At 51.4% G+C, this 23,105-nt stretch overlaps 10 protein-coding genes across 10 annotated transcripts; 6 read left to right on the top strand and 4 right to left on the bottom strand.

Annotated features, from left to right (window-relative positions):
• Positions 1-455: 455 nt before the first annotated feature.
• N7496_008074 (ATP-dependent RNA helicase MTR4) lies at positions 456-3,837 on the bottom strand (the record flags this gene model as incomplete). Its single annotated transcript, XM_056700993.1, has 3 exons — positions 456-636; positions 705-1,270; positions 1,342-3,837. The coding sequence occupies 3 exons, from the start codon at positions 3,835-3,837 to the stop codon at positions 456-458; spliced, it is 3,243 nt and encodes a 1,080-aa protein (XP_056553056.1).
• Positions 3,838-4,607: 770 nt separating this feature from the next.
• Positions 4,608-5,093, top strand: N7496_008073 (cytochrome c oxidase VIIc family protein; the record flags this gene model as incomplete). Its single annotated transcript, XM_056700992.1, has 4 exons — positions 4,608-4,670; positions 4,736-4,910; positions 4,975-5,007; positions 5,068-5,093. The coding sequence occupies 4 exons, from the start codon at positions 4,608-4,610 to the stop codon at positions 5,091-5,093; spliced, it is 297 nt and encodes a 98-aa protein (XP_056553055.1).
• A 456-nt stretch (positions 5,094-5,549) lies between these two features.
• Positions 5,550-9,877, top strand: N7496_008072 (Elongator subunit IKI3; the record flags this gene model as incomplete). Its single annotated transcript, XM_056700991.1, has 7 exons — positions 5,550-7,340; positions 7,400-7,553; positions 7,610-7,952; positions 8,009-8,277; positions 8,334-8,467; positions 8,522-8,801; positions 8,862-9,877. 7 exons carry the CDS (start codon positions 5,550-5,552, stop codon positions 9,875-9,877), a joined length of 3,987 nt encoding a protein of 1,328 aa, XP_056553054.1.
• Positions 9,878-11,258: 1,381 nt separating this feature from the next.
• N7496_008071 (S53 family peptidase) lies at positions 11,259-13,602 on the top strand (the record flags this gene model as incomplete). The annotated part of the gene is made up of 7 exons (XM_056700990.1): positions 11,259-11,470; positions 11,524-11,787; positions 11,843-12,313; positions 12,367-12,484; positions 12,537-12,627; positions 12,684-13,315; positions 13,387-13,602. 7 exons carry the CDS (start codon positions 11,259-11,261, stop codon positions 13,600-13,602), a joined length of 2,004 nt encoding a protein of 667 aa, XP_056553053.1.
• A 373-nt stretch (positions 13,603-13,975) lies between these two features.
• N7496_008070 (cytochrome b5 reductase family protein) lies at positions 13,976-14,982 on the bottom strand (the record flags this gene model as incomplete). Its single annotated transcript, XM_056700989.1, has 3 exons — positions 13,976-14,523; positions 14,579-14,656; positions 14,715-14,982. 3 exons carry the CDS (start codon positions 14,980-14,982, stop codon positions 13,976-13,978), a joined length of 894 nt encoding a protein of 297 aa, XP_056553052.1.
• A 508-nt stretch (positions 14,983-15,490) lies between these two features.
• N7496_008069 (anthrone oxygenase family protein) lies at positions 15,491-16,154 on the top strand (the record flags this gene model as incomplete). The annotated part of the gene is made up of 2 exons (XM_056700988.1): positions 15,491-15,560; positions 15,703-16,154. The coding sequence occupies 2 exons, from the start codon at positions 15,491-15,493 to the stop codon at positions 16,152-16,154; spliced, it is 522 nt and encodes a 173-aa protein (XP_056553051.1).
• A 770-nt stretch (positions 16,155-16,924) lies between these two features.
• On the bottom strand, positions 16,925-18,216 carry mvd1 (diphosphomevalonate decarboxylase MVD1; the record flags this gene model as incomplete). The annotated part of the gene is made up of 2 exons (XM_056700987.1): positions 16,925-18,068; positions 18,146-18,216. 2 exons carry the CDS (start codon positions 18,214-18,216, stop codon positions 16,925-16,927), a joined length of 1,215 nt encoding a protein of 404 aa, XP_056553050.1.
• A 219-nt stretch (positions 18,217-18,435) lies between these two features.
• N7496_008067 (cytochrome c1 heme lyase CYT2) lies at positions 18,436-19,314 on the top strand (the record flags this gene model as incomplete). Its single annotated transcript, XM_056700986.1, has 1 exon — positions 18,436-19,314. The coding sequence occupies one exon, from the start codon at positions 18,436-18,438 to the stop codon at positions 19,312-19,314; it is 879 nt and encodes a 292-aa protein (XP_056553049.1).
• A 366-nt stretch (positions 19,315-19,680) lies between these two features.
• N7496_008066 (SNAP receptor PEP12) lies at positions 19,681-20,551 on the bottom strand (the record flags this gene model as incomplete). The annotated part of the gene is made up of 2 exons (XM_056700985.1): positions 19,681-20,199; positions 20,255-20,551. 2 exons carry the CDS (start codon positions 20,549-20,551, stop codon positions 19,681-19,683), a joined length of 816 nt encoding a protein of 271 aa, XP_056553048.1.
• A 428-nt stretch (positions 20,552-20,979) lies between these two features.
• On the top strand, positions 20,980-23,102 carry N7496_008065 (nucleoporin NDC1; the record flags this gene model as incomplete). Its single annotated transcript, XM_056700984.1, has 3 exons — positions 20,980-21,115; positions 21,207-21,474; positions 21,533-23,102. The coding sequence occupies 3 exons, from the start codon at positions 20,980-20,982 to the stop codon at positions 23,100-23,102; spliced, it is 1,974 nt and encodes a 657-aa protein (XP_056553047.1).
• Between the last annotated feature and the right edge of the window lie 3 nt (positions 23,103-23,105).

The raw sequence follows: 23,105 nt of genomic DNA, 5'->3' as shown, positions 1-23,105 counted from the left end.
AGCTGGGCAAGAAGAAGAGGAAAAAAAAGGGTGGCCAAAAGGGTGAGGTGGGGAGAGAGAAGTGCAAAGAAGACGGAGAAGCGGTGGAGAAGAAGAAGGCGTTGCGGGCGGCAACGCAGTCCTGCTGTGCAGGTTTTAAGGTGACTTCTCGACGTTGCAGATGCGGATTTTTCCCTACAATCTCGACGGTGTCATGAATCAGCTAAATTAACATGGCACTCAGGATTTATTCCGGTACGTTAATAATATTTTTTAACCTATATGGAAGGCCAGCGATTTCTATATGCTCAGTAGTCTTGCCGGTCAGACTGCCGCTCAAGCCTCCGCGTTCAGGCGAACAATGCAGCTTTCGCCTTGTCGAGTCTAGTCTATCATTCGGAGGCAAAAAAAATAGATGAAGAATAATCAGACAATAATTTTTATTTCCGTACAAAGAACGCCCATGGATATCGTATTTACAGATAGAGCGACTGAGCAGCAACAATGTCACGGCGGACCTTGGTCAACGCCCCCTCGAACTTGCTCTCCAGGTCCTCGCTACCCATCACCTTGGCAGCCTGCGCCATCTGACGCAGACACTCCTCTAGTCGTCGGAAAACACGGATCAAGCTACCCTCATAGACATCCGTCATACCACTGCTAGAAGTTAGCTTACAATTCGGTATGGGAGTAAGGAAAGTTATGGTGTGGCGAGGAGTACATACCAGATATCGGCAAAGGACTTGCCGTGTGCCCAGTCATAGACCACCTCCATGAGCTCCCAGTGGAAGCTCTGAACGTACTCGTCCTCGTTGATAGCCATCTTGGACTCCTGCGAGACCTTGGCAATGATCCGAGCTTGTGCTTGAATCTCCTTAAGGGGCTTAGCAAGCTCATCCTTGCTCAAAGGCGGGGCCTCCTTAACCTTCTCCTCAAACACGAAGACACTGACGACAGCTGCCACCTGCTCGGGAGTGAGGTTGTTGAAGAAACCATTGAACAGCAGCTCAGCCAGCATGAGTTCATCACCGGTACTAATCTCGCAGGCAACCCGGGCCTTCAGCTGCACCACTTCCGCCTCGTTGATGAAGCCAAAACGACGGAGCACACGCTTGCGGCACTTCAATTCGTCAAGTTGCAAAATCGACATGGCATCGCTGATGCCCTTCTTGGTCGCCTTGATCTCATTGCTCAGATTGACCTTTGCGACATATTGGTCGTACAACTCTGGCAGTCGTGGGGAGTGGTGGAGCGGGTTGCCCAGCAGGCGAGACTCGAGAACCTCGATTTTCTAGAGTAGATCAGATCAGCATTTAGAAAGACAATCGAAAAAAAGACGCAGTAGCGGTCATCAAATCTTACCCGTAGCAACTTCTTGAAGGAGTCATCCGTGATTTTCATTTCCTGGACGGGGTCAAGGAGCGGAACACCATCGGGGAATCGCCTTCTCGTTTCATCCAAAGCCTTGCCCACTCCAGTTCGGGCATCCTCAGATTTGATATCCTTCGGCAGGAAGATGCGAACATGTCCGATGGCATGGATGCAGCTCAGCACAACGGGCACGATTTCGAACCGAGAGGGTTCTCCCTCCTTGGCCGGTCGAATGCCTGCGGGGAAGTCTTGGAAGGACTTGGTGCCAACAGCCGGCCCAGTGGCAAGCTTCAGAAGGACATCAACAACCCACCCCTTATGGGCATCGACTTCTTCCTTGGGGTCCTTTGCAGGCTTGCGCTGCGAGAGCCTGACTACCGCACCCCATCCAAAATCTTGGCCTTGGTGCATGATCTGAAGCAGACGGCCGGACGTGATGAAGGGCCGGCAATGGTTTGGATGGGTGATAACGGCACGAACATCGTCAGAGAAGGTTTCCAACTGTGTGCGCAAATCATAATATTCCCGGATAGTTCCTTCGTCGGGAATGATCATATTTGCCTTCTTCTCCTCCTGCTCACGAAGGGTTTGCTCCAAAGTAGCGACGTTGCCCGTGTTCTGGAACTGTTTGAAACACCTTTCAAGCATAAACTCTGGGGAAATACCTTCCACTCTCATCAGGTTGAGAACCATGTTGTATCCAAGGTGGAAAGCCGAGTTCAATCGATCCTGCTCACCACGAACGATTTCCTTGGCAACCGCGGGATCCATTTCCTCACCAACCATCATGATGACAATACCACGGTCATCGAGACCTCTTCGACCGGCTCGTCCGGACATCTGAATGAACTCGGATGGCGTGACCCAGCGCTGGCTGGTGCCGTCGAATTTGCGAACACTGGTGAAGACAACGGTCTTGGCAGGCATATTGAGGCCGATGGAGAAAGTCTCAGTAGCGAAGAGGACCTTGATGAGACCTTCCTGGAACAGAATCTCGATGGTCTCCTTGAGGATGGGAAGGAGGCCAGAATGGTGAACACCAACACCTCGGCGTAGGAGGGGAAGAAGATTGATAATTTGAGGCAGTTGGCGGTCTTCTGGAGACAACATCTCCATGGCACTGTCGAAAACCTTTTGAACCATCTCCTTTTCGGAATCGTCGTTGAATGCCAGATTCTTTAGCTGGAGCGCACCGCTCTCGCACTCTCTCTTACTGAAACTGAAGACAATTACCGGGTTGAGCCTCTTCATGATGATCATCTTCACGATCTTGAAGATATCAGAGGGACCTTTCTCTCCACCCTTATTGAGTGACTTGTCCTTGCCCCTTCCCTTGCGCTTAGCCAGGGCATTTGCCGGATCGTCGCCCTTTTTGTCCGCAATAGAGCCCATAGCTTTCTGGAAGTTCTCCTCCCGGAACACACCGTTCTCATCCACAACCAGGTGGATTCCTTCCGCACCGGCAGGGTGGAAGTAGTGCTGGAGGGGAGTTGGACGGTAGTTGGTGTACACAACGTGACAGGGCTGGTTGTGCATCTTCACGACCCATTCGGCAAACTGCATGGCGTTGGGGATAGTGGCCGACAAGAAGACGTAACGGACCTTATCGGGGAGGAGAATGAGTGTCTCTTCCCAAACGACACCACGGTTCAGGTCGCGCATGTAATGAATCTCGTCGAATACGACCCATCCGACTTCACGCATGATCTCGGAACCGCGATACAGCATCGACCGAAGAATCTCCGTAGTCATGACGAGACAGGTGGCTGTAGGATTGATGGTAACATCACCAGTCATAAGACCAACGTCGCCAAATTCAGCGGCGAATTCACGATACTTTTGGTTGCTCAGAGCCTTGATCGGACTTGTGTAGATGACTCGCTGGTTTCTCTTCAGACTTTGCGCAATAGCATATTCGGCAACCACGGTTTTTCCGGCACTAGTATGCGCTGAAACCAGCACGCTTTCCTCTCTTTGAATCGCATTGACTGCTAGCTGCTGGAAAGGATCGAGTGTGAACGAGTATGTCTTGGCTGGTTCCTCCGGTTGCTTGTGTTCCGAGAGAGGCACGTAGGGGTAGTCTGGTGGGATTGCAACTTGGTGGCGCACTTGATGAGAGACCTTGATAGACGCTGCATTTTGGCCGCCCTGCAGACCAGCAGCTGCGGCAATCTCTTGCTCTTGTTCGGTTTCGAAGGAATCGGCGACAACAGGTTGGGGTGCTTCGTCGAGTCGAAGGCGCTTGGTTTCGGGCTGCCCGTTGTTGGCAGCAGGCGCCTCGGACACTGCAGGGATTTTCTCAACAGGTGCACTCGAAGGTGTCACGTCCTCCATCATATCTGGTGCAGTAGCGTCATTCTTCACATCACCGTTGGCGGCACGTTTCTTGCTTCTATCCTTCTTATCCTTTTTGGAGCGCTTAGGCGCACCGCCGGGAGGCAGCACAGCCTGAGGCTGGTCCTCAAAGACATCGAAGAGCTCGTCCATCTCCGAAGGTCACACTTGACGACGAACCACGAAAGTCGAGTGGTCAACGAAGAAGTAGTCTGGACTTTTCTTTGCGCAGAAAATTGAAAGTGCCCGATTGAGAAGGCGGTCTGGCCGGCGATCCTCGTTCTTGCCTTCCCTCATTGTTACACTATACAGGATACAGTACGTTACAGAGGGGGATCTTCCTTATGACATGGAAAATGGCCTATCTTTCTTTATGTCTATTCAAGTAGTTCATTCTGTTTAACAAACCTGATTCGGCTGAAGCTATGTATGCCTGTTATTCTCTATCGTATGAGCGATAGCCTGGATAGAGCTACATTTGAATATGTTACTGTATTGAATGCAGTAAATCCTAACCCGGTCCTAGGATATAGACATAGTGAGTACGCTGTTAATACGCCTTTTAATATATCATTTGAAATGTGTTTTAACAAGTCTTTTGATACCTCCGTTGATACCTCTTGTTGGTTTATTTAGAAATGATATACTACGCATATATAGGGCCGGTGATTAGCGACAGAATGCCACTAAACCCCAGCCAATAGCTCCAAGGAAGATTATTTTCGCTACTGTTATTAATACAACAGCGATTAATTGTAGCTTCCCTGATCCTGTGGTTATATTGTAAATTTATCCATCGAGTATACTTACTCCTACCAAATTGCCAGATCAATCAATAGACTTGGCGAGGCTTTGCCGGTGTAAGATGTCATGTGATAGACTGGATATCACGTGACCATGATCGACCCATTCCGCACCTTGCGATGTTCATTCTGGCTCCGTCCGTCCATTCCCGATCGTCCACTCCCTCCACTCTGTACCTCAAGGTAGGTGTTGTCTTGTTGCAATTGAACTTGCTCGGACTCCCGAATAACTGATCTCATCATTGAAGATGTACGTCTCCTCCGCTGTCCGCGCCCGACTGGCCACCGTCGCTGCCCGTCGTGGCTTCTCCACCACTCGCGCCCAGCTCGGCAGCCCCTACCACTACGCTGAGGGCCCTCGCTCCAACATCCCCTTCAACCCCCTGACCAAGCACTTCTTCTGGCGCTACTGGGCTTTCATGGGTTGGTGATCCGCAAATCCCCGGGTTGAGAGAGACATGAGGAACTGACTCAAGACGTTTTCTAGTTACCGGATTCGGTGCCCCCTTCGCCATTGCCGGTAAGCTCTCAATTACTCTGATGTTACACGACAGGTGTTCTAACGAGACTTTTCTTCCAGTCTGGCAAACCTACAAGACCAAATAAGCTGCTCTATACGTATTTCTCGCGTGTTGGCAGTGCGGCAGGCTGCGTGGTGGAAATCTTGAATCGCGGATTACAGCCGTCGAAATACCATGTACAAAGTTAGAGGACAATGTTGAGTTTTGATTTTGCCCCAAATTAGTCCAATTGTAGCCGTGTAGAGGTGGTGAAGCGTAGCTCTTTAGACGTTGAAATATGGATGAAGTCATTGGCTGAGCGGCTGTGGAAAATCAAAAATCTTTGGTTCGTTGGATAGAGAGAGAGTCAGCTCTCGGAGCCACAACCACATCGCAAAACACCAACCAGCGACCTTGCGTTCTTCAATCCGACGAGCTCTGGTTCTCAAGCTTCGGTGGATTCTTTTTCGAATCCGTCCAACCATCTTCGATTTTACCGTCCTATGGCGGGGTAAAATTAGGGAAGCGATAGAGGAAAAAAAAGTGATACCCGCCGTCAAAGATGCGCAACCTGAAGAGCGTGCGTCTCCAGGAGACACAGATCGAGGGCGACCTTCCCTTGACTGCGACTGCTTGGGATACTTCATCTGACTCGATTGTGTGTACTTTTGGTCCGGCAGAGCACAACCCGGTCATCGAGTTGCGGAGGAAGCGCCCCGAAGTCACTGCCGCGGAGCCTTTGACCCGCGATGCGCTGGAATGCATCGCATCTTGGGATGCCCCAAGCCCTTTGCCCGATCTTGCATGCGATCGAGTGCTTTCTCTGCACTACTTTGCAGACAACTTGACAGCGTGTCTGGTGTTGGAGGGCGGTGATATTATCATCGTCCGCGAGGAGCCCCTCCCTGGTGAGGATAAGATCGAGATTCTGGGCTCCGTCGATGTTGGAATCACGGCTGCTGCCTGGTCTCCGGACGAAGAGCTCCTGGCTATCACTACTAGAGCACGCACGTTCTTGTATATGACCCGCGAGTTCGAAAACGTCGCTGAGATCACTTTCTCCCAGGCTGATCTGCAAGCCTCTCAGCATGTCTCCGTGGGATGGGGCAAGAGGGAAACCCAATTCCAAGGCAAGAGAGCCAAGGCTATGCGAGACCCGACTGTACCTGAGAAGGTTGATGAAGGCAAGCTGAGCACTAATGACGATGCCAGTACGACTATTAGCTGGCGAGGTGACGGTGCCTATGTGGCGGTGAATACCGTTGATGAAGGCATTCGCCGTGTCATTCGGGTGTACTCCCGTGAAGGTACCCTCGACAGTGTGAGCGAGCCTGTGGATGGCCTCGAGGGAGCCTTGAGCTGGCGCCCCTACGGCAATCTCATTGCCGGAATCCAACGGTTGGAGGACCGCATTGACGTTGTCTTTTTCGAGAGAAATGGTTTGCGCCATGGGCAGTTTACGCTTCGTCTGACCGAAAAGGAACGCCAGTCTTGGGCATCCCAAATTCAGCTATCATGGAACATCGATTCAACTGTACTTGCTGTGCGGTTCAAGGACCGAGTCCAGCTCTGGACGACAGGTAATTACCACTATTACTTGAAGCAAGAGATACCCATCGACGTTGACCCTGCATGCTCCCTCCCATTCTCTTTTGAGTGGCACCAGGAAAAGACACTGCGTGTGGTTGCTGGGTCATCTTACTCTGTCCTTGACGTCGACTATGTCTTTGACATTCACCACGGCTCCACTGCGATTCCAGATGATGTTGGTGCTGTTGCGGTTATCGATGGAAAGACTCTGAAGCTGACTCCGCTTCGTCTGGCTGGCGTGCCGCCTCCAATGGCACATAACGAACTGCAGCTGGACTCAAACGTCATCGATGTTGCATTTAGCAAATCTGGTACTCGAATGGCAGTTCTAATGGACAAGAGCTTCTCCATATTCGTGTGGTCTTTGAAGAGTCGCCCAGTTCCGGTGCCGATACTCGAGTCGAGTTATCCTCTTTCAGATGAACCCACCAACCGGCCCAGGCAGATTGCATTCCTCAATGAAACTGAGGTGTATATTCTCAAGGACAGCGCTCCCGGCATTAGCCATATTGTGCGCACGAAACTGGAGACCCGGGAGAGTCGTGAGGTTTATAAAGCACAGGAGTCTGAGCAGTTGTACTCTATTTTTGCAGGATTCGGCCATTCAGCTCTTTGGTTCTCACATGCTCAACAACCGGGTCTCCCTGCCAGCTACTCCACTGTTGATTTCGTCGCTGGTGATGAAGTGGAAGCTAGCCTTTGGAATGAGAGCCCTACTGTGGAAACTCACTGGGCCCGTGCTGTATCAATCTCCGACGAAGAGGTAAATATACTCCGTTGCTCAATGCCAGTCTGGAATAAAAAGAAAACTAACCTGCATAGCGTATTCTGATTACTCTTACGCGGACTGGTGCTTTGTACGCAAACAAGCGAGTCCTTGCTAAGAACTGCACATCCTTCTTGGTGACTCCATCCCACCTGTTGTTTACCACGTCTCAGCATTTGTTGAAATTCGTGCATTTGAATCGCGTGGACGGTACGTTGGACTTGCTTAAATTGTCCTCTGTTGCCATACTAATAGGCAATTTACAGACATGGAGGTCCCCGAAGATACGCCCGAGACCGACGAGAGATGCAGAAGCATTGAGCGCGGATCAAAGCTGGTGTCTGTCATACCGTCTATCTTCGCCGTTGTCCTACAGGCACCTCGTGGAAACATCGAGACCATTTTCCCACGTGCCTTGGTGTTGGCTGGTATTCGCACATTCATTGACCGGAAGAACTACCGGGCTGCTTTCCTAGCGTGTCGCAGCCAAATGGTTGATATGAACATCCTTCACGACTATGCTCCCCAGCAATTCATGGAAAGTGTTCAGTTGTTCATTGAACAAGTCAAAAAGATTGAATTCATTGATGACTTCCTTTCTCGTTTGAAGTAAGCCTTCCCTCACGTTCCTGGATACTGAACAACGAGTCCTGACTTGGTATTAGGGAGGAGGATGTTTCACAAACCCTGTATAAAGATACTCTCAAGATCTCCAAACATGAGTCTGCTGTTGTTGCTCAGCCGGATGGCCCCACGGTTCCATCCTTGTCTCAGCTTGCCGGCAAAACCAGCAAGGTTAACGCAATTTGCAATGCATTCCTTGCTGTTCTTCAAACCCGTCTCGACACAAACTTGCAAAATCTTGTCACTGCACACGTTTGTAAGGAGCCACCTGACCTTGAGGCCGGCTTGAAGCTTGTCGCCAACCTCAGAAGTAAGTCCGCTCAAATGAACCAATTGGAGTTTACGATCGCTAACAGTACTTTATAGCACAAAATTCGGAGCAAGCACAAGATGCAATTGAGCATATGTGCTTCTTGACCGACGCTAACCGACTGTACTCCCATGCTCTGGGTTTGTACGATCTTGAGCTTACCCTTTTGGTGGCTCAGCAAGCACAAATGGTAAGTCATTCAACAAGTGCTTAATCCAGAGATATGGTACTAATAATACTGTAGGACCCCCGGGAGTATCTTCCATTCCTCCGGAAATTGCAGAAACTGCCTGAGACTAGGCGCCAATTCGAGATCGACAACCATCTCTCTCGGTTCGACAAGGCCCTGAAACACCTGTTTGCCCTGGGTGCCCATGAGGAAATTCGGGCCTACGTCACCCGGCATGCTTTGTACAAGGAGGCACTGGAAATCTACAAATATCAGCCTGAGCAGTTGAGGGAAATCACGCAGATCTATGCAGACTACCTTCAAAACGACTCGAAGCACAAGGATGCCGCAATTGGTAAGCTCTAGCATTCTTTCCCAAAGGCTAACGAAAAGGTTGGCTGACTGATTTTGGTAGCTTATGAATCACTCGGTATCTACGAGGAAGCATACAAGTGCTACAATCTCGCTCACATGTGGCGCGAGTCGCTGTATTGCGCCATGATGGCTTCTTTGCCCGAGGAAGAGCTCATGGCCTTTATCAACGAGCTCGCCACAACTCTGGCTGACGAGACTCGGGACTACATATCGGCCGCAACCATCTATGCAGAGCATTTGCACGACATTGTCACCGCTGCCCAACTGTTGTGCCGCGGCTCGAAGTTTGCCGATGCCGCGCGCCTCCTGACCCTCCACGGCAAAAAGGATTTGGTTGAAGAGATCGTCGACTCCGGCCTGGCTGAGGCCATGGGTTCTATGACCGATCTGTTGGCCGACTGCAAGTCCCAGCTGAACGCGCAGGTCCCACGAGTTCGTGAACTCCGGCAGCTCCGCGCCGCCGATCCTCTCGCCTTCTTCGGAGGCGATCCCACTGGCGGCGAGGGCGGTGTTGATATTCCCGATAACGTGTCTCTTGCCCCGACCGAGGCAACAACCTTGGCTGGCCGCACCATGTTCACTCGGTACACCGGCAAGACATCCTCATCCCGCGTGACGTCGCGCACGCGCCGCCGCGAGGAGCGCAAGCGTGCAAAGGGTAAGAAGGGCACTGTCTACGAGGAAGAGTACCTCGTCAACAGCATCCGGCGACTCATCGAGCGCGTCAACTCGACTCTGGCCGAGGCCGAGGCACTCGTAGACGCACTTCTACGCCGGGGTATGCGCGAGCGCGCCGCTGCCGTTGAGAAGGCGCTCGCCGATGTCGTGACAATGTGTTCGGACTGCCGTGACGACGTTTTTGAACTCGGCCAGCCCGCGGCACCTAAAAATGAGGAGAATGAGGATGGAGCGGGCTATGAAGAGGCCAGTCTGCCGCGACCAACTGGAGGCTCGGCGGTTCTTGCGGAGAGTATTGGAATTACCCTCGGTGGTGCTGGGCGTATGAAGGAGCCGCCAGTCGTGAAGGCAATGAGCAAGTCCTCGCTTCTAGTGTAGGCAAGGAGATAGATAGAGCATCGATTACACGTCGTCATGTCTTATAAAAATGAATTGAGCATCTAAAATATTATGGTTAGCGTTGCAGTAATCTCTGCCCCTCCCCGGCGTCGTTAGCTCCTAGCCATAGCTCTTAGCTCTATCACCTCGGCCCCATAAGAGCCAAAACTTGATCGGTTTACCCGATAGGACCTTCCCCTTTCGAATAGTCCAGCAGCGGTACCTCTTTTGGAAGGCCGTTTTAGGGATACCTTCAAGCATCTTCCTAGATCGCTTGCACACAGGCTGGTAGTTAATTTTTTGGGGCCTGAAAAAGAACGCGGAGCTTGAAGTTCTGTCCAAGGTTTGACTTCAAGTAGCCGATAACCTGAGCTAGGCACCGTAGACTGTATATAGGGGAGGGGTCTTATTTAGCAATTGAAGCTCAGCTAGGAGTTCAAAATGGCGAAATAGCATGGCGATTGCGTATTTCTTTCCCCGTCCATAAACCCCAAACCTCGACTTTGTACTAAATAACGGCGCTAGCCAGCATTAATTAGACTTACCCCTCTAGTGGCCAATCACCTGCCTATCATATCATAAATGGCTTTGTTCTCCTCATTATCTCCGCCAATGCCATCAGCAATCAAAAAGACGAACAGACTAGGGGCAAATTCCAATGCAACCAAAGCCGTAAAGCAAACAAGGAACTTACCTGAATTGAACTGAGCGTTTAGTAGCACCTTCAAGCCGTCGGACCTCCGCCCTAAACTACGCCGGCCTTCCGTCCTTAGTGCCAAGTAGCGCAAGCCTTTCCCCCTCCGATAACACGCGCCTCGCGTCCCCCAACTACCGGAAATGGCAAGCTATGTCGCTTGGATGTTAATTCATCCCCGTCACACGATAACCCGGCGAGGGGTGGGGGTAATACGCCACGCCCGGAAATAACACCGGTACGCCGTGAGACTCCAATCTTAACGCGGTTCCATGGTGAACACATGAACTGCATACCATGATCACATCTTCAGTCCTAATCCAGGCCCGCTCAGGCCTTTCCTAGTGGAGCGATTGCCGAAGCGCGCCCCGCAGGTAAGTGCTTAGCTTGTCTTCAAGCCACACGCCACGCGGTGGTGCTACTCTGTCGATATGCTGCCGATGTTGATATGTCTCAATCGTGCGCCGACCTGCAGAGGCCGTCCCGCGTCATGGCCAATCAGCACACCCATCGCGAGATTAGCTGTCTCTGCCCGCCTTCTCGCAAGTGGAGAATCTTGTTTATGGGGCCATGATACACTGCCGATGCGGTCCCGTTGCTCCCCGCGGGCCTTGTATTTCAAGGGGCGATTCCCCTGCATGTGGAGGGTGTGATTGTGGGTAGATCGCTTTCTACTTGGGTCTCGCGATGTTGATGCGTCAGGTCTATCTTGCTTTGGCCATTGCGGCTCTCTCTGAGGCCGTGCCGGCGCCTATTAAACATGTGTTGCATGAGAAGCGTGAACGGCACGGACTTGATTGGGTGAAGGGCGATCGTGTGGAGAGTGACGCGGTGCTGCCCGTTCGCATTGGACTTACCCAGAACAACTTGGACAGGGGTTATGAGTTGTTGATGGATGTGTATGTTGTGGGCTTGATGATTGTGCAATTGGCGCGTGCTAACAGGTTGATAGGTCCCACCCAAGCTCTGCCAAGTATGGCAAGTATTGGACCGCCGAGGAGGTCCATGATCTGTTTGCCCCATCGGCAGAGGCCGTGGATGCTGTGCGCGAATGGCTTCACGAGGCTGGTATTGACCGGTCCCGTGTGGTCCACTCGGATAACAAGGGCTGGCTGGCATTCGATGCCTATGCTCACGAAGCAGAGAGCCTTTTCATGACCGAGTTCTACGAGCATAACCACATGAGCAGTGACAGCACGAAGATTGGATGTGACAAGTAAGTTTTATTTGATAATAAAATCAAAACTGGGTATCCTAACTCGGCATACTAGGTATCACCTCCCGGAGCATCTTCGGGATCATGTTGACTACGTCACCCCAGGTGTGAAGCTTACCCCTGTGCTTAAGAAGCACAAGAAGGCTAAGCGCGCTTCGCACCTTACCAAGGTCAAGACCAATGCCGAGGCCGCATCCTATGCCGGCAATGATGTTTCGCTGTCCGCCAAGGCGAAGTCCCTCTCTTCGGATCTCCAGCTCTGTGGATACAACATGACTCCTACTTGCATCAAGGCACTGTACAGTATCCCCGATGCTACCAAGTCAAGCAAGAGCAACTCTCTTGGTCTCTACGAACAAGGTGACTACTTCGCCAAGTCGGATCTAGACCTCTTTTACAAGGAATATGCTCCTTGGGTACCCCAGGGTACTTACCCGATTCCGGCCTTGATCGACGGAGCCAACTTCTCTGTACCTGCTTATAGCTCGCTCAACTCTGGCGAGTCAGACATTGACATTGACTTGGCGTGAGTACTCATTACGTGTTCATCTGCTACTCCTGGCTAATGCCTCTGAACAGCTACTCTCTGATCTACCCCCAGACCATCACTCTCTACCAAGTTGATGACCAGCTCTATGAGCCGGAGGAGGTTGCTACCACCAACCTCTTCAATACCTTCCTTGACGCTCTGGATGGGGTAAGTCCAGTCAATCTGTCACCTTGACATTTGACAATGCTGATTATTTTAGTCATACTGCACGTACAGCGCCTACGGCGAGACCGGCAACGACCCTGACATTGACCCCGTCTATCCCGATACCCGCGCCGGCGGATACAAGGGTTTGTTCTCAACCAGCCTAACCAGCGCAAAAAGCCCCCTTCTGACATTATGACAGGAAAACTCCAATGCGGTGTCTATAAGCCCACCAACGTCATTAGCGCCTCCTACGGTCAAGCCGAAGCTGACCTCCCCATCAACTACACCAAGCGCCAATGCAATGAATTCATGAAGCTTGGTCTGCAGGGCCACTCGATTCTCTTTGCCTCCGGTGACTACGGTGTGGCTTCCTTCGCAGGTGATGGCTCCGCCAACGGCTGCCTCGGCCCGGATCAGAAGATCTTCAACCCACAGTACCCTTCCAACTGCCCATACGTAACCTCGGTCGGCGGTACGATGATCTACGAGGACCAAACCGTTGAAGACCCAGAGAGCGTCATGCATGCCAATCTCGGTGGTACTGCGGCCAACTTTAGCAGTGCAGGTGGATTCTCGAACTACTTCCCCCAACCGGACTACCAGAAGACAGCTGTTGAGAAGTACTTTAAGAAGGCTGACCTGAGCTACCCATACTACTCGGAGTTTGAGGTCAACGTCAACACAACTAACGGCTTGTATAACCGTATTGGCCGTGCGTACCCCGATGTTGCGGCCAATGGTGCCCGATTCCGCGCGTACACGGACGGCTATGACTACCACTACTATGGATCGAGTCTGGCGTCGCCGTTGTTTGCCTCAGTTCTTAACCTGGTATGTTCATGTCTTGATAAACTCCCTTGTATTCAGCTTTTATCGAGTCATACTAACGTCGTGTTTCAAAGATCAACGAAGAGCGCATTGCAGCTGGCAAGGGCCCTGTTGGTTTCGTGAACCCCGTGCTCTACGCCCACCCCGAGGTTCTCAATGATATCACCAACGGTACCAATGCTGGATGTGACACGAATGGATTCGCTGCAATTTCAGGATGGGACCCGGCTACCGGCCTGGGAACACCCAACTACCCCAAGATGAAGAAGTTGTTCTTGTCTCTGCCGTGAGGCTGAGGTGGGAACTCGATAGGGGCTGGTCTGTAGATAGGAGCGATCAGCATTCTTGAAGTCGTATGTAATTCTAGTTTATAGTTATTTACATAAAAGGGATACGACTTGTTTTATATTTGACGTGGAGTGTAGCAGACTTGCGAACCGATAACGCGTAGAATTGGAAAGGTATATTCGCTATATTCAGAGTACGAGTGATCGAAGCAATAGGTAGATGTTATGCGTTCAATATTCCAACTCAATCCTTCCTAATCGAGCAGAGCGAGAAGATAAAGGTGACAAAATAAGCCCATAATAGCGAGTGAAGATGTCCTTCACATACAGAGAATATGTCTATGTCTAGTATAATACAGAAAATATGAACCCTCTCCTAAAACTTGTAAATCTGATCCTTGGAAAATCCCAACCGGCCCAAAACCCCAGGACTCCTCCTCGAGCCAACCAAAGCATTCTCCATCCCAGGAGGCCCACACACAAAGACATGTGTATCCTTATCCGCACCACGCATCACATCTCGCAAAAGTTCCTCGGTGACATAACCCTTCCGTAAAGACGAATCTTCTTCCTTCGGATGGCTCACGGTGTAGATATAGTTGAATCGCCCTGGAAACCGGTTCTTGTACTCCTCCAGCTCCTCGCGGAGTAACAAATCTTGCTTGGTATTGACGCCGAATACGAGGTTGATTTTTGTTTGGTCGTTTGGATTATTGAGAATGCCCTGGATGAGTTGGTAGATTGGCGTAATACCGGCGCCACCTGCGATGAGGTAGACCTGGGAGTATTTGTTGGGTATCCATGGGAAACCCTTGAGGGTGGCAGCGAATGTGAGCGTATCACCCGGTGCGAGGGAGTGTAGATGGCTGCTGGCTTTTCCGTTGGGATAGTGCTTGACCATTAGCTCCACTGAACCGGTCTGGTCTATATATGATTTCATGAGCAAATAGTCTCCTCGGGGAATGAGAGGGATCTATACTTAGATCGCTAATGGGTGTGTAGGGACGTAGGACGGGGAACCATTGCCCCTTGGGCCAAGAATATGTAAGTAGGGCCGCTAAAAAGGGATGAATATCAGTACAGAATGATCTATTAATTAGACGCATGAAACATACAAGTCAATGATAAGCCACTCTTCGCATCTTGGTCGGGAAACTCGAACACCAAACGTTTGGTGTTATGATTGACCACCTTGACATCTTGTAGGCGTAATGTCGTGAAACCGAAGCCGCCAAAGATCTTGGGAACCTCTGGAGACTCGGCGTGTCCCATCGGTAAGAGAAAAGACCGAGTGCCGTAGTAAGCTCCGATTCCTGCGACTGCGACGGTAGAGAAGAGAGCTGGACGAGCTCGAAGCGATTGCCAGGATAAACGCGATGCCATATTTGCTGCTGTGAAATGCTGTTATATACAAATTGGTAAAGGTGATAAGAAGTAGGAAAAAGAGTATAATAGTAATTAAAGTACAAAAAATAATAGTTCCTCTTTATGATTCTTGTTTAAACTGATCCTGCAGCCTCCGAGACAAGAGTACTTCGGGGGCCCAAAACCCGTCAAAGTCCGCCAAAGACCGACCCCTCTAGCGGAGCCTCAACGGGCGCAGGCTACGACGTCCCCTGCCCAATTGAATCACAGACTAACTACCCACTTACCCACTTGACAAAGTAACTTAATGAGTAGCGCGTCATTCAAGGAGTTCTAATACGCCCTGCCTCTTGCTAAGCTTAAAAATCTGCCCACCTAAACACCGTGCCATCTTCCGGCCCCGAAGGGGTTCCACCAATGTAGGGGCGTCTTGCGCTTATAAAACTGGCAGGCTAGTCAATGTCTACAATTCATATTACTTCTTCAATTTATTTTATTGAATCACAGCCTATCAACCGACAGAATTATGGCCTCTTATCCCTCCGGCTTCCGACTGGCGCAGGCTATTGGCATCTCCGGCGCCGCTTGGCTGTCAGGTATGTACTTGCTTCTTCCCCTCTCCAAATCACAATCCTACCCGGGCACGGAGATGCATACAGAGATGCATTATATATGCAGCCGATTGCTCTCTTCCTCCACCCAGCTACTTACAAGCTGACTATTATTGACTATCAACAGGAAACATTGCCGCCCTTAGCATGAACGTCACACCTGCACTACTGCGTTCCCGCCGCGAAGACAACGTCCACCCAGCAACCCTCGCCAAGCAATGGAGGAATATGTTTGAGAATGGAAAGAATCAAAATCCACCCATTGCAGCCGCTGTCGCAGCCTCGTTCTTCTATCTGGCCTGGTCTGTGCGATCCGGTGCCCCCTTGTTCAAACAGACGGCATATAGTCGCTCTGGACTTTTTTCGGTGGCTGCTGTCTTGACGCTCGGCATCGTACCTTATACGATTCTTACGATGAAAAGTACCAATGATGCGTTGTTGGAAAAGGCCAAGTCTGCTCCTGAGATCTCTGATACGGAGACGTCGAGGTTAATTGAGAAGTGGACCACTCTTAATGCTGTTCGAGGATATTTACCTCTTGCGGCGGCGGCGGTTGGGTTGGTAGCTTCATTTGTGTAATGAAATTGAGATTGTTAGATGGAAATTGAAAGTCTTGTTTTTCTAAAAGGTGTATACGTCTCAGGCGGATTCGGTATTTTCTACTCAATACAATCTCTGCATTCAAAATGGATAATTGAAAAACTCCTTCGCTCAGTGTTCTACCTTCTGTTCATGGGTACATCCCAGATTGACAAGTCTCACTGTATCAATGTTGACCTTTATTGTTTCAGATCTATACTATCTACAGAGAAAAATGAAGATCGGCTGTTGGTGGAAGGTCAGAATATATCATCCAATGACGGGCCTCCATAGCAAGTAAAGCTAGCCTTGGATTAGGTAGGGAAGGGCTGCAGTATTTAAGAAGTCACCGTGACTCTAGTGCGTGTTTCTAGTATTTTTCTTCTATTCGGGGCCAAAAGCTCCTAGAATGATAGGGGGAATGCAAGAGAAAGAAAGCGTTGCCAAAGAGTTGTTTTTGGCAAACAAGTACGAGGACAGACGAAATAATGATTAATTTGAGACAAGTAACTAGCCCTGAGAAGCCCAATCTCTTTGGCTATATTGGATTGCACTTGTCAATGATTATGCAAAGAAATGGAAAAGTCAACAAATATCCGAAATATCATGTCGTGGATTATGTTCTAGCGCAACATAGATACAATGAAAGAGATCTGCATCGTATTTTTCGACAACAGGATTGAATTAGCCCTTTGCAAAAGGGAATCGGGGTATCTTCCAAGTTGTCTGAGCAAGATGGCTTTATCATTAAATTTTCATCCAAACAATTCCTAGTTGGTGACGATCTCTCCAGTCTCGGTCACCAGGTGATCCTCGACAGTAACGGGGCCCTCGCCAACACCGGTCAGAATGACACGGCTCACGCCACTCTTCAGGACGTCCAGAACACGCGAGTCAATGTTGTCGAGAGCGACGCCGGGGGCGGTAAGGTTGGCCAGGTCCTCGTAGAAGGGACCCTCCCAGCCGCTCGCACTAGCGCCGAGGATAGCCTTGACCGTACCAGCGACAAGTTCTGAGTCCTTCTCCTCGTAATAAATAACAGCGTTGGGGCCAGCATCGAAAGTATAAGCGGCCACGGTACGGCCGACTGCACGATTGATGTCGTGAACAAGGCGGACGGCAGCACGGGAGACGTCGTTCATGTAGAAAATAGGGGGCCACGAGTCCAAGCAGGTGGCGTGGAAAGTGTTCGAATCACGCATGGTGATCTCCGCAAATTTGGGGAAGTCACGGTCACGGATAGCTGCCTCAATGGCATCCATACGCTCAGGAACGACGGACTGAGCCCGAGTAGCGAAGAGGTCTGAAGTAGCCACGGTAGTCTGCATACCCTCAGTGCTAGGAACGTCCTTCTTCTCGGCGCTGACCACCAGGATCAGAGCGCGCATCTCCGGCCAGTGGGAAGCAGGAGCCACCTCCTCGGCCAAGCTGTCGCTGCCGTCCGCCTGCTCACCGGTGCGCCAGGCGACGTAGCCACCCATCAGGGACCGACAAGCAGAGCCCGAGCCCTGACGGGCGATACGGCTCAGCTCACGCGGAGACTGAGGCAGCTGGTAAAGGTTGGCAACGGCGCGGACCAGAGCAGCAAAACCAGCAGCGGAACTGGCCAGACCGGCGGCGGTGGGGAAGTTGTTCTCAGAGACGATTCGGAGGGGCAGGGCAGAGAGCTTGGGGAGCGAGGCATCGGCATCTTCGAGAGACTTGCGGAGAGCACGCAAGTTGGAGAGACAAGCAAGGGTGCGCTTGGAGGATTGGATCTCTTGCGGCTTGCCGTTCAAGTTCAAGGTATCCTCGGCGGGGTAGTTGGCGGAGGCGGAGGCAGTAGTCAGGGTGCGCAGAGAACGCTGAGAAAGGGTGACAGAGAGAGAGGAGTTGGTAGGGAGGTTGAGGGTAGTATCACGCTTGCCCCAGTATCTGAATTGACGAGCGTTTAGTATGCAATGGCCAGTATTGACAAGCTGTTGTTGAGGGGTAACAATCAGTGTACATACTTGATGACCGCAATGTTGACAGGGGCGGTAGTAGTGGCCCGGTAAACGGGCTGGTCAGATGGAGTCGCCATATTGCACTCGGATGAAGTATGAAGTAGAAGATTTCGACGAATCCTTTTGGCAACAATGAGATCAATAGGGGGTGGACTTCCTCGTTGGGCAGGAGGCGTTTATATTGTGGGCCAGGCGGTGAAGGCAAAATTATCGGGTCCGCGTACTTTCATCCGCCGATCTTCAATAGTCTCTGGATTAGCAAGCATCCCCTTCACCCTCAACACTCGACATTCCTCATGGGCGCCGGCGCAAGTACTCCCTCTGCTCCTGCAGAGCCTCCTGCGGCGACATGTCCTGTTGACCACAAGACCCGTGAAATTTGGCTTCAACAAAATGGCGGAAACGCACCACATCCCCAATCCTCCGCGCCGGCGCAAGAACAAGGACAATCTTCTGCAAAGCTACAACGACCACTATCCACAGATCGAGAAGTCAGCAGTATCCCCCGAGCAGGTAGTCCAGCAGCAGCAGCAACTTGTCCCGAAGGAAAGAAGGAATCTCCAACGCCTTATGAATCTTCCCCATCCGCCGCATCGCATGGCTGTCCGTCCAATGCTGAAGCCGAAACTGGTCATGACGAGGCCTCTGGCAACTGGATCTATCCGTCTGAAAAGCAATTCTTCGAAGCTTTGATGCGCAAGGGCAATACTCCAGAGTCAACGTCGTCTGCTTCCGAACTAGCTACATCCGTCGCTTCCATCATCCCCATCCACAACGCCGTCAACGAGCGCGCATGGCAACAGATTCTCGACTGGGAAAAGAAAGCTCCTTCCACAGACCCGGGCAGCAAGAAGTGTGGAGGACCTAAGCTATATTCCTTCCGCGGACTTGGAGTCGATCCCCAGTTCCTGAGTCCACGTGCCCGAATCAACGGATGGCTCGGCTACCAGCGTCCATTTGATCGACATGATTGGGTCGTTGAGCGCTGTGGTGGTGAACGCGTCGAATACGTTATCGACTTTTACCAAGGGAAAACATCTGGTGCCAATGGAAACCCATCCGGGTTGACGGGGAATGCCGCACCTGGCAAACTTAGCTTCTATCTAGACGTGCGGCCAAAGCTGAACACCTACGAGGGATGGAGGATGAGATTCAACAGCTTCGTTGGCCTTTAAGTACTGCCTATCCTGACCGTTGGATTCAACTCGTGACATTACTTGTCGATGATGGTCCTAGGGCACGGGCATCAGAGACTGGGAGCCAGAAGCAGGAACTGTATAATTCATGTATAACCAACACTTATGTACGATATCGCATTGCATTGGAACGAGCGGGACTAACTCAAATCAATGTTCTCCATTCCACATACGCCAAAATCAAACCGGTAGAGGCATTAACTAAGAAAAACGGAGAGCCCGGTCAAGGCCGAGGCATGTAGGATGCATCAGGGATATCGTGCGTAGACATAACAAAGGGGAAGAAGACCGCCATGACGAGGGCAAAATAGCAAGGCAAGCTCAGGCCAGGTACAAAATAAAACTCTATCCAAGAACAACAGCAAGAACAATAATGGTCAAGATAACTGCCAGGATAATCAGCAAACAGCAGGCCTTGTTGCGTGCATTCTTCTGGTATCGACTGGCACTGCGCAATTCGGTGTTGGCGCCTCGTGTATCTTGAGAAACATTCTGAACGTTCTCGCTGATGATGTCGAGCTGGCCTCCCTGCTCATGAACAATATGAGCAACATCACGGAACAACTCGTTCAACTCGCCCACGCTCTGTTCGATATTTCGGATCTCGTTCTCGCGCTCAATGATAAGAGATTCTTGGAAGTCCACTTCACTCTGGTTGGCCATACGGGACTGCTCCTCCAGCTGTTGCTGCTGTAGTTGAACTCCCGCCTCACCAGATAGGTGCTCTCCGTCCTCAATAGCGGTCCGGGCTGCGACGGCCGATGCACGCTGTTTCTCAAGCGCGCGGCGCTGAACGGTCTGGAATTCGTCCAGACTGGCCTTGAATTCGGATGACAACTTTTGCTGAGTCCATTTTTGAGATGGCTAGTACAGGAATTAGTCGAAGTGACGGGTATCAGACAGTCCGACCATAACATACGTTGACGTCCTCCCATTGCTGGATCTTCTTAAGCCCGTCGCCTACATCCTTGAACCCCGCCCGGGTCTCCTCCAAGAGATTGTGGACTCGTTCGCGCACACGCTCAGTATCCCGTTTCGTACCGAGAAGGGCAATTTGATTAGACAAGCGAGAGATGTTGGAGGTCAATGTAAACAGTTGGTCGGATAGCGACTCGGCCAGATGGTCGAAGCCAGGATCGTCGCGATATTGCGGGTCATCGGACCGGCGCATATCAGTGGGCTGGGCCTCCAGCGAGTTCAACCGGTCGAAGGACATGATGGAGGTGTGGTGTAGTCAAAGAATGAATGCTGACCCCGAGACAGGTACAGAGTTATCGGAGACTTCCGTAAAGTGCTGCCTTCCCAGGGACTGCAGGACAACTCCTCACATGACGTATCTGCCGCACTAGCGCCAAAGTGGATTAGCCACAGCCACTACAGATAGAATGAGCCACATTAATCACATGACTATCTGTGGCTGGTGTGTTTTGATGCTCAAAATATTCCATCATGAACTCAGCTTGAATCCGATACCATCGCTCTGTCGCACACAGCTGCATTTGGCCTTGCCCACCAGCCAATACTGTCGCGGGCCCGATAGTTGTCTTCCACAGCTCTCGCAGCTACCTGGAATGCTCACCCTGATGATGCTCTAAGCCTCATCCATTTTTCCTCCACGAGTCCCATCCCACCCAAGCTTCCACCATGGCCGCCGCTACCCAACCCCGGCCATACCGGCGAATCCTCACCTCGGCGTTGCACCGGCGGTTTGTCCATGCATCTGCGCTCTCTCTACTCGTCTGCTATGTCGTCTCAATCGCAATTGGCGACAAGACATCCTGTCAGTGTTCCGAACCTATCATCCGAGTGACTCGAGAGTCCGTTTTGTCTCGCGCTTCGAATATCGCCAACTGACAATTTCCTATGCTTAGTTTTCTGGACATGGTTCCCTATCGGTCTGTGCGGGCTCCGCGCCGTCATGATCTTCCTTTCAGTTCTCCTCGTATTCGTCCTCCGTGTTAGCCAGATGCACTTGGGTCCCAGAACAACGCCGTCGTCACTCAGCACCTTCCGATACTTGTTCCCCCTTCAAGTTGCGCACACCTTCTGCTGCTATCTCTTCTCGGCTTGGTGGTTTACTGAGTTGTATCTCTGGTCCTCCTCGAAGGAGGCGCAGCTGGATATTGTCAAACGGGGCAGGTAAGTCAATGCATACGGGACAGCTTCAAATTGGACGATTGCTGATCGCCAAGTTTAGATCACACGAGAGGCCTCTCCTCAACGAACGCCCCATTTACATTCATACCTATCACCTGCTCTTGGCCTGCGCCCAGGCTACGGCCCACCTCTACTACGATTACGATCAAATCCCCGTCCCCGTCACCCTACGATCCACGAAGTCCACCGACCAGCGCACACATCAGGTTCTGCCGACCTCGAAATACATCAAGAGTGCCCTCCCGCAGCGTATCAAGTGTGGCTTGATGATGAGCGTGATTGTCGCCGGAGCTACCCCGTTCCTCTACCTTATATTCCTACGCCAGAGTGCTTGGAGTTTGTCTTTGTACTTCGCCAAGCTCATTTGGAGCTTTTCCCGCTCTGCGGCTCAGCCTGACACGTTCTTCCCCCCTGGGTTCGGACCTCTGATCATTCGTTCTCTCATTTCAGGCTCTTTGCTGGTTCTCAGCTGGCAATCAGCCAATCTGTTTTTCTCCGTTTTCCTCGGCAAGGAACCTCTGAAGCGCGGGCAGCCCCTCACGGCAGATGCAAAGGAGCCAAATGCCAGTCTATTGTCAGGTCTGAAGGCCAAGAAGCCCATTGTCAAGGCATTTGCTCTTTGGGAACTTGGTCTTATCAGCCAACGTCAGCCTGATCGCCGGAAGACGATCTTCAATGAAATTGATGGAGATAACGGCTCCACTTGGAGTCAGATTCTGGTTTGTGCGAAAGAAGAAATCCAGGGAATTAATAACCGGATCGAAGCCCACAAGGCTCCTAAGCCTGGTGCTAAACCTGCTGGACAACCAAATGGTTCCAAGCCTGAACTACACACTCTGCCACGGCTGACAGATGCGCCTAAGGATCAAAATGTTTTCGCAACGGCACCAAAGGCGACTTCTCGCCATGAGAAGTTTGGCGAGGCTTTCGGCTCAACGGCCAAAGCATATGGACAGTCGCCAGACTGGACACCCACGGCGCGGGCTCGTGCCCGAGAGGTCTTCGATAGGGCTTCTACAGCAATGCTCAGCCCAGAGCGAAAGCAAAAACTACTAGCTTCCACCCAGGAGTTGAAGCGCCTTACTGGTGGCCCTTCCACAACTTACAAGCCTGAAGACGTGCATCCCATCATCGGTCAAGTTCTCCAATGGTGTCGGCCGCTGCGACAAACATATGCCCAACGAGCATCGAGTGTCGTCTTCGGGTCTCCTGAATCCTCCTTCACCTCCATCGTGGATGCCGTTGATTGCTTGACGCGTATGCTGATTGCTAGTCTCGATGAAGATCAGTACGGCAAAGTCCAGACTGATGTTCCATCGGTGGTTAGCCTATTTACCCAGACTATCATGACCCTCGATGCGTTTGTGCACCAGGGTGGACTTGATGCACACTGGACAGACGTCAAATTCCCTCCCTCTAGCCAGCCTCAGGCGCAAGCAGAAGCACGCAAGATTCCCGAAGTGGAGTTGGTGCTCGATACCCTGCAGAGCGGCCTGCGTGACCTTCTGGAGGCATTCAAGCCTTATCTGCGGGATATTGGTGTCACTGGCAAAGACCTTCGTCTCGCGAAGGAAGCAGCTGGTATTGAGGAGGATGAGTTTGCTCTATGATCT

This window comes from Penicillium cataractarum, assembly GCF_028827025.1.
Source record: "Penicillium cataractarum strain IBT 29864 chromosome Unknown utg000007l, whole genome shotgun sequence".
Classification (NCBI taxonomy): Eukaryota; Fungi; Ascomycota; class Eurotiomycetes; order Eurotiales; family Aspergillaceae; genus Penicillium; species Penicillium cataractarum.
Note: the sequence above shows the minus strand (reverse complement) of the source record. Positions and strands in the feature narration are given on the sequence as shown.